This window comes from Pterocles gutturalis, unplaced genomic scaffold, assembly GCF_000699245.1.
Source record: "Pterocles gutturalis isolate BGI_N339 unplaced genomic scaffold, ASM69924v1 scaffold42024, whole genome shotgun sequence".
Classification (NCBI taxonomy): Eukaryota; Metazoa; Chordata; class Aves; order Pterocliformes; family Pteroclidae; genus Pterocles; species Pterocles gutturalis.
The window spans coordinates 8,087-18,240 of NW_010132180.1; the positions used below are offsets into that span (position 1 = coordinate 8,087).

General features: G+C 36.0%; 1 protein-coding gene across 1 annotated transcript in view; it reads left to right on the forward strand.

Moving 5' to 3' along the window:
• LOC104467159 (corepressor interacting with RBPJ 1-like) overlaps positions 1-9,990 on the forward strand; it is a gene marked incomplete at its 5' end in the record, with an annotated part of 17,875 nt that extends 7,885 nt beyond the window's left edge. The window contains 2 exons of the mRNA XM_010080821.1: positions 8,335-8,441; positions 9,901-9,990. Of these exons, the coding sequence (XP_010079123.1) occupies positions 8,335-8,441; positions 9,901-9,990 (197 nt within the window). The remainder of the gene's footprint in view (positions 1-8,334; positions 8,442-9,900) is intronic.
• Positions 9,991-10,154: the final 164 nt, after the last annotated feature.

The window sequence follows — 10,154 nt, forward strand, 5'->3', positions numbered from 1 at the left end:
CCCCTCAACCCCTGCCTTTTTTTTTTTTTCCTCTGCAAGCAATTTATGTTGCTCAATTAGGGTGTGAGGGGGTGTTGCTAAAAAGCTATGAAAGCTTAAATGCTTACAACTTTTATCGTATGTTTTTTAGAACAAATAACCTGGTAGGAATCTATTACTGTTTGTGAAGAAAGGTATCAAGGTATTACTATCTCATGAAGTAAGGCTAGTGTCTCAGACAGGGAGGTAATCTTATGAATGGTGTAGTTAGAAGTGGGATGGTAGGATTAAAAAAAGGTTCTTAACGTTCTTGGCCTATGAAACCTAAGCCTGGAGAGTGCTGGGCGTCCTTCTTTCCTATGGGCTACTGTGAATCTTTTACAGCCAACTGGCTCTGTATGTGATCCATCCAGTGAAATTACTGAGAAGAAAGAAAGGACTGTGAAGTGATTAACGTGTTGTGGAAAATTCAGGCAAATAGTGGTAAAAAAGTAATGGAGCAACAGGTGTAGGTATCTAGTGTCTTAAGGTCTAGAAGATAAAGAAACTCAAGGTATGTCTATGCAAATGCAGCCTTCTAGAGACTCAGTATCAGCTCCTAGATTTTATGCCTTCTCTCTTCATTGCCTGAGTGCCCCTAAACTAGTTGTGGTTCTGGTTTCCATCAGTCTGTCACTTAGTGTGTTCAACTGATCTTTAGCTTTTGAGTGAAATTCCTTTCCATAGTAATAATTGAAATTATCAGTCATATGGAGACAGCCAAAAGGGAAATCTGTATCTATATTATGGCTACTGCACTTTTTTCAGTGCCAAATACAGTACTTTTTTTTTTCCCAACAGATAAAAATCTGCATTGTATCAGGAATGCAGGAGTTTATTTAAGTGTTCTCTTGAATCTATAATAACAAAGAAAGGTATTTGAATATATTAACTGTGAATACTTGTATAAATGGTCATCTGTAGAAACATACAGCGTATGAAACCTTCCTTTATGATCTGCAGCTGAGACCTTTGATTGTGAACAGTAGGAAACTTAACTAAATCTTCACATAGTTTAAGAACTGTCACATTTTAGAATAATCCTCCATTTATGTTTCAGAAGCCTCTGTATTTGGTGTGAATGCATAAAATACAGATTTCTATTAGAAGCCTTGTGCTTATCATTTAAGCCATAAATATGGATTCTTATTGGAGTTTGATAATGTTAAATGGTTTTTACTACTCAAAAGTAAGAAGGAGACTCGGGTTTCTCTGAAATACTCTGTAATAAATTATACTGAAATTCTGTGCTAAAGTGTTAAATTCAGTTAAACTGCAGAACCTCTGAAGAAGAGCTAATTAAAAACAAGAGTTTTTTATTCATTGATTTCTCTCAATGCCAACTACAGCAGTTGCTTTGAAGTGTAAATATGGTCTGAATGCAGTCATCTCTGAAATAGATGGAAAAATTATCAGTATTTGATACGTTCTCCATGACAAGGATCATGATCACATAATTTTGATAATAGCTCTTTGTCCTTTGGATAAGTAGGTGTCTACTCTTACCTCTGTCGCAGCCTCAGTAAAAGTTCACAGATGGTACAGTGTGATTAGGCTCAGTCTGTAATTTTTTTCCGTTTTTGTTCAGTTTCCTTTTATGCCATATGAAAAAAACCCCATGAAACTCTGTGAAGAGCACAAAAAAAAAAAGTATATGTATGGATTGACCAAACTGTCTATGCTAATTTTAAAGTTAGTTTCTCTTTTAAAGCAAAACCTAAAAAGCCTTGTATCATATGTTACGCCCTCGCTACCAGCCAGAGAAGGCAGCATTCTGAATTCAGAGCATGTTCATCCTTCATGTGATGGCTAAACTAAAACCCACCAATGGAAGGGTTTTCTAAAACCCAGTTAAAGTGAAAGAGCTGTTTGCATATGCCCTGGAGTATTTATTCATTTATTTTTCTATGGTGGAGCGTGGCTTTAGTATCACTTATTACATAGAAAATCAAATTTCAGTTTGGAAGAATTATGGCCTCGTGTTGTCCAAGATGTATATAAGAAAGAACGACAACAGCGTGCCTTAGGCTTACTTTGTTAACAAAAATTATGTAGTAATAAAGGATAAGCATTTTAAGTATCTTGTCCTTGATTCATAAATTAATTTTTAAACATGGTAGAGTGGAGTATACTGAGTGTGACGTATACTGACAAATTGCTAGCAAATACACCAGTGTGCTTCATTTACATTTCCATTCATGAAAATTATCTCTCTCTTAGCAAGTCAGGAGAAGTCTAATGGTATGATGACGGTGTTATTTTTAGATTAAAATGATCACATCTGTAAACTAAAGATGTCCCACACCAGAACACATTCTTGGGAAAGGGAAGGTTTAGAAGAGCCCAGTTGTAAATATTCTGTTTTGATGATACACAAAATTAGCATTAGTTGAAATAAAGGTTAAAAAGTTATAATTAAAAGGACACCATAAAGAATCTACTGCCTTTTTCGGTAACACATATATTGAGTAGTCTCTTTCATTTCCTAACAGTACATAACTGCAGCCCCTATCTAAGAATAACTGGTTACTGTAATTTCCCCTGCCACAGGTGGGAATAGTGGTTACACTATTACTGCTTCTTATCTCTTTACTTTCTATATGTATTAAAAAATAAAAATACATTTAAAACTTAATTGATTGCAAAGAATAGTTCAGTTTTCTCATCTGCACTGGTGACAGCAGTGAAAGCTTTTATCAATAAATTGAGCAGATACCGTCAAGAATATGCGTCATGAGTAGATAGAAGTAAAACTGCTATTTTTGGTGATACTGGCAATCATAACGTTATGGTCTGTCCTTGCTGCCCCTGAAACTGTTGCAGAAAAAGTGGTATTAATCACCGTCGCTATTAAAAGAGGTTTTATCATGCTGTTCTCTAATATTGGGTAATCTGAAAAATGGGCTTTAGACATTTTAGTGGATGGTGTTACAGCTAGCATTGTTCTCTAAGAGGAGTCCTGTGCCCGTGCCTCTTAGGGGAAACATTCTGGCAACGACAGCGTGTTACACACACTGTGCATTTGTAGCTTCAAGAGAAGTACAGACAGAATTGAAAATTAATTGCAACTATAGGTTTTTCTCATTTCTGGGATGGGAGTGGGGGTAGTAATTTGGGGTGGGAGAGCTTGCTGTAAGCTAGGCATTTAAGTAATTGAAATCTAGAATTGTATTTTCCCCCCGGTTCTTTAATAGAAGCAGAACTGATTCTGTTAAATTGATCTCAGTTAAGTATGATAAGAAACTGGAGTGATCTTTGTTATAAAAAAGCAAATTTACAGTATGTTGTAGAAATCCTAGTATGATATCCTTTTGCAATCCAATATAATTGATGCGCATATAGGCTTCAGAAAAAATCTGTTTGCAGCACTTCTGTTTATTTAATTGTATGAATTTTGATGCGCATATAGGCTTCAGAAAAATTCTGTTTACAGCACTTCTGTTTATTTAATTGTATGAATATTATAAAGATGCGCCAGCAGCTGTCAAGCTATGGTTGCTCTCAGGTTGTACTTTGTGAAGACTAAAATCCTTCTTTTCACACCTCATTGAATGGTTTGAGTTTCCAGATTTTGTTCCCCAACTCTTTGAGTAAACTGAGCTATCTGGATTGCTTCCTTAAATAGTATTTTAAACCGGAGATAACAGAATTAATGCAGCAAGAACTTCCGTGGGAAGTAAGAAGCAGGAAGAAACTGTTGCCTGCTTGCCTGACAACACTATATCTTGAGAATTATAAAGGCCATGAAAAAATATTTTAAAAATCCTTTGGTGAGTCTTTGAACTGTGGAGCATCTTTTGTGCAAGCCTTTAATATAATTCTAAGTAGCTGTAGAAGACAAGTTGTCAGCTGTCTTAATGCATAAAAATAAGTATGATATCAGCATGCAGTTAATTCCACTATATGGTAAAAAGCTTTTCCTAGACTATGAATTAATTTTAAAGCAGATAAAAATATTTTTGTTTTAAACAAGTGTCATTGAGATAAGTTTTAAAGGTTTTTTCTTTTCTTTTTTTTTTTTTCCTAACAAAATGTAATTTCCAGAAAATAAGCTTGACAGTCGTATTAAAAATAGCAAGGTACTGTATTTTACTTTTTTCAGATAGAATAAGAAACAGATGATGAAACATTGTAACTTTGAAGTTATTTTTAGTTTGCTGATGGAAGAATGCTGGGAGACTAGTTGTCAGAAGCCATAGCAATCAGCTATTTTTACAAGATTCCTGTATCTAATATTCTGTCAACTCATAGCATAGTGTCATCTCTGTATGTTTTCACCTGCATGAGATCACACAGGTAGCTTCTTCACAGACTGTGTCACAAGTTCATAAGGGGTGCATATATGAAAACATCAGTTTTCATAGTACACAAAGTATTTTTCTGTGCTTGATGTAGGAGTGAGTTTTTGCAAGTTGATGGGTGTTGTTCAGGAATACTTAGCTAACATCAGTTCCCAAGATTTTAGCCAACTGAGAGCCTCTCAGTTCAATCTTACTGTCTGTTTTACAGCTTATGACTTCGTTGGAACTTAACCAGGTGTAGATATATGGCTGTCTTTACTTAGTACCGTTTTGCCTGAAGATCTGGGAGGGTGATGACATCTCAGCCAAAGACAGGCTGAGATGATTTACCTCTTGGCTTACCAAGCAAACCAGGTGTGATCACACTGAGCATAGTCGCGTCTCCAACAAGTAGAACTCCACAAGCAATTCACACCAAACAAAGGAAGAGGCTGTCTATCAACCAGTATACTGGTGATTTCAAGATGTTAAGCTTTAGCTCCTAATAAGGAAGCAAGGGATACTTCTGAGAAACTGAGTTTTTCAGACCTCTGTTAAGTGAGGTTTGTTATTTGGGGTTCATTTACAGTTTTTGTCTCCTTCATGTGTATTAGCCAGGATAAATGCCCTATTTCATTTTGTAGTGTGGAAATGCAATTGTTTCCTGACATATTTAGGCATCTAAATCTGTTAAGACTCTGTGAAGAAGCAGCCCAAAAAGAAGTGTGTTACAAGCCTCAGTGCTGTCACATAAAATGGCTGTGCTCAGGAATCCTTGAAGACCTCAAACTGTCACTGATACCCCAAAGGATATCAGATCTGCTTGTCAAAATCATTAAAGTGTAACTCAAAAGCAATCTGTTGAGGAATAGATAGAAGAAGAAAGTCACCAAGCATTCGATTTCTTTGCTTCCAAGCAAAGGAGTTTAATTATGAGAATAAAAATTTTCTTGATTCTTGTTGTGTTGCCGAAAGTAGATAGTAAGAGAGGTTTGCTATTAAGCTGTGCAGCCACTGTCAAACATAATGTCTTAATTGAACTTCTCAGCCTGGACTTGACCAGATAGAAAACAGTCTCTTTAGACTTCCCAGATCAGATATTTTTTTCTCCCCACTGTAGTCTAGGCGTTGCTACCTGAACAAAGGTAGTGATGTGGTCTTGCTGTCATTGGGCAGCAGAACTACAGAGAAGTTAAGTGGCATCAGTTCAGAAAAAAAGTGTGAGCAAGTTCACCTGTGTATTCGTCTCAAAAAATGTAAATGTTTTTTGAACTGCAAAAATCACATGGTGCAAGAGAGTCCTTCATAATCAACCAGAGTGGACAGCATGCTTGTGTCGCGCCTGGCTGGGGTCTGCACACAGAAGGGTTGTGAAATAGGGCTGTGGTTTGACTCTAATTTCGTTTATGGTGTTGGTTAATTTTCATTGAGATTCTTGCACCTCTGCACAAGCTAGGCTGAACCTAAATTACTCTTTCCTTCACAATTAAAGGGAGACCAAAACAGGAATCATTCATTTCATAAACCACTTCAGTCTCAAAGTTCTGTAGGTACATTTGATGTAGCTTGTATACATACACAAAACAGGAATAACAGTGATTTGTCATGATAATACCATGTTGTGACAAAAATATTGTAGATGAGGCTATGAATGTCTCCTTGATGTCATTAATAAGGAAGCAGAAGTCATATAAATTTATTTTTAGCTTGGCTTGCTGTCCTTCTAAGCTTACCTGTGTTTTTATTTTTAAAACCTAGTGCTGATTTCACCTTTAAAAAGCATATGGAAGCTAACTTGAAAGTTTGCCTGCGGTTGTGTGTTGGATCCTAGCTTGGGCAGCCACTCAGACAAGCCTCTTGCTCACTTGTATTGCTCTGTGCGTTACAGCACAACTGGCATCCGTTGGGCAGAAGTGCACAAAAGTCAGTAGTACGGTGCATTCATAAGCTTTTTATGTAAAAGAGGAAATTATTTTGCTTATGTCTTTTCAGTGTTATGCACAAAGAATGCCCGAAAGAGGCCTATATGCCTTCGTGCCTCTCTGGTCTTGATTCTGCCCATAATCCTCATATGGAACCACAAAGTGAGGGTGTCTGTCTTAGTTCTTTTGCAAATCTCCTGTACGGATTTGGACAACTTGTATTCCTCTGTTTATCTAACTGTGCTAATGGGAATAATTATGTATCCAGTACACATCAAAATGTGTACCATGCTGAGACACTGAAGGGGGAATACCTGGTAAGTTAGGTTACTTTGTTAGGCAGTGACTTTTATTGCCTTTCAAAAATAGGGGTGTTCCAGGCTTCAGTCTAGTCACATATTTTGGTTTCTTTGGTGTGGTGAAATCTTTCATGACTCTACACTTTGTCTCCATTCAGCTTCCTCGTACAGGGTATTTGACTGAATTGTATGGATGTTTTATGTGGCCTTTTAAAATCAAGACATCAGCTGGTACCAAATTCTGTCATAAGGTTTCTGTTGGTTTCTGTTCCAGCCAGAGTAGATTTGGGCAAGCAGAGCAAGGTTTTAAATTTGAAATAAGCAAAAATGTACACTCTGAAGCCCATACACATTCATTAGTGATCAGTGAGCTTACAATTGCACTGTAACATGTAAAGAAAAAGCACTTTTAGTAAAATATACAGGGGAGGAGGAATAACCCCCTACTTAATAAAAATGTAAACTCAAGGAAAGACTAAAAGGTATCTCGTTGGAAAATTCTTTTGCGTGGCAAAATAAGGAACTTGTGAAAAGAAAGTCAGTAAAGCAAGGGCTCCTTAAGCTATTTTCAAAGTTTCATCTTCTTCCTTCCTGCTTTATATATAGGCCTGTAGGCAGTGCATTATACAGGAAAACCAATAAAAAGTTGAAGTTGACATATTTTGGAAAGTGCTATTTTACTTTCAATATATTTTCCATAGTAAAAGTCTAATTTTCCATACTTTTTTGTGTTAAAAGTGTGTGAGTTTTGTCCACCTCCACAACTAAGAAGCTCTTAAAACCACAAAGCAGGATCAGTATGTTTCATAAGACTAGTTAGTCTTACCATCTGCAGTTAGTTTACTGAAGTAATCATAATGCTCCATGCTCCGTTTTACGTTCCTTCTAATTTAGATTTACCTTGTACAGTAGTACTAATTAATTGACAGTGAGATTAGTGGATGAACTGGTAAGGAAATTTACTGAAAGTGACCTAACAAAAGAGTGTATGTTTAGGGTGAAGAAAAAGTACCTAATCAGACAAGTAGGGGAGTTTTTGATGATCACAGGTATTCACTTAAAGCGAAAGAGTGAGTTACCGGGTTTATAAATTATGCAGTCAAGTCTGAATGATCCAAAATATATCCTGTATTTTACTCCTTGTTAGATCTTTGCAAAGAAAGATAATGTGCCTATTCCCAGACACTGATTCTAATACAATATATTGTGTATTTTTTAAGCTGATAAAACAGAGATCTCTGAGAAGGTAACAGCCTAGAGACCCAGCATATCTGGGGGTCCCTAGAATAAGGAAGGACATGGATAATTTTTTTCATGTATTTATTCATTTTCCATATGTATACTGAGTTTCTAATAATGGTTACTTTTTACATTTAAGTTCAAAATTTTGTGTCATTATGTGTGTATGTATGTATATATACCTTAATGGTGACATATTAGAAGTGCATTTTTCCATTGGTTTAAGGGAGAGGAGGCACCTAAAAGTCTTACTTAATCTGCTTTCTTTAGGTTTCCTGTGCTTTTCTACTGTAATAAAAATATATTACTAGACTTATCTAAATATATTTTTTGCAACATGACAAAGTTACGTAAGAGAATCCCCTTGTACTTAAAGAAAAATGCAATTATTTTCTATTCTGAATCTCCAGACTGCTGTTTTAGAAAATCATATCTGATTATTTGCTCAGCAGAAGATTATTGAGTTGATTTAGCTGTGATTTTACTTAACAAAGCTTCAACTGAATTCCTACTGTGGAGTCCAAAAAAGGTAGAGAGACATAAATGATATATTCAAACTGTGATTTTTGTGAACAGGGCCATCAATGCACCCCTCGGAGCTAATAGCGGAGATGAGAAACAGTGGGTTTGCACTGAAACAAAATGTACTGGGGAGAAACTTGACCGCAAATGATCCATCACAGGTAATGATCTTTTTACCAGTAAGCTGAAAATGTCTGTAAATCTAAATGTGATTGCTTGTGAATTGTTACTTAATATTTTTAAATATGCATATCCATAGGAAAGCTGAATAGCTATACCAGTAGAAAAATGTCCAAAAACTTACTGTTTTCCAGCTTTGTTTCAGTCAGAATGGTGAATCGTAAATTACTTCTTTAAAAGCCACATATAATAAATTAAAACCCTTCTCTGGGTGACTAGAAATTGAATTTTTCATAAAGGGGGATGATTGGGGCTTTTGCCACATACTTCCGATGCAATGCTTCGATGAAGTTTGAGGAAGTGTGCACAAATAATTAGTGCCAGGAATGCTATATCTGAAGATTATTTTTTTTAATTGATTGACTATTGCTAAAATGTCTAATTCTCTTTATTTAGACTGCACACACAAGGGTATGTTTGTAATTGGGGTGCTTTAATAAAAATGTAAAGTGAAAAAATCATATACACTCCTGGAGTGAGCCACCATAAAGTAACTTTTGTTCATCTGACAGGATAGTCAAGCCACCAGGTGACCAAGTCGAAGTAGAGAGGGGACGACAGCCCTCAACTGGTCTTAAAATATTGAGTAAATCAACAATTCATTGTGTCTCCACAGATGGATGTACCTTTGCATTTAAAAAAGCTATGTACCCCAGAATAATGTAGCATATGGGCAGCATAAATGAATCACAGTGGTATCACTATGTTTGGTTTGTTAGGTGTGGTGGGGTTTTCTGGAAGAGCTTTTTAATCTTTATTTCTTCTTTCTCTTCCTGAGTGTGACTAAAATTGAAAACATCACAAGTGGAGAACTGTAGTGTACCAGATGCACGTAATTTGAAGAATTCAGGGTCTTCAAAGTAGCTATGCTGTGCTGATTGCGTTACTGTATGTAGATTATATGATTACAGTATTTTGCATTGCCAGAACACTTTATGAACATTTAAAGACTAATAACACAACAGTGAGGTAGATGTGTTAATACCCATTTTCCTAATGACTAAACCGAGACAGAAAAGTAATTTGCTTAAATTACTCTGGGTTTGAGCAGGACTGGCATCTTACGTATTCATCCAAGCACAGTAACAATGGAGTGACTTATCCTGGGGAATCATGTGGGCTCCAAAATTGGCTCATTTTTATTAACTATTTCAGAAATGTTTTTTTCCCTAGCAGTGATTTTTCCATATGTTACTAATAACTCCTGTTGTGTAACCCCCACATTATAACACCTACTCAGCTTTGAGACAGAATGTGGGGTTTTTTTCATTTGCAGTGAGTGTGCTGCTGTTTCCAAAGAATCTTAACCTGACTTAGTAATACAAATATGTTTGTGCGTGTGCAAAAATAAGGTACAGAAAGGCATCACTTTAATACAGAAATCTGAATAAAGGGATTATTTTTATATAAGAACTTAATGTCTTACCACACTTTTCCTAGGAATTTGTTGCAAGTGAAGGAGACGATGATCCAGAAGTTGAATTTTTAAAATCACTGTCAACCAAACAAAAACAGAAGCTTCTAAGGTAAGTGTGGTACCTAGTGGAGGGGATCTATATCACCAGTAGTTCCAGCTCCATTATTGTCCCTGCAACTCTTCTACACGAGAGAATAATTTAGTACCATCAGTACAGAAGAAAATCATGATTATATATATGATATATCAAATCATGATTGTATATATGATATATATA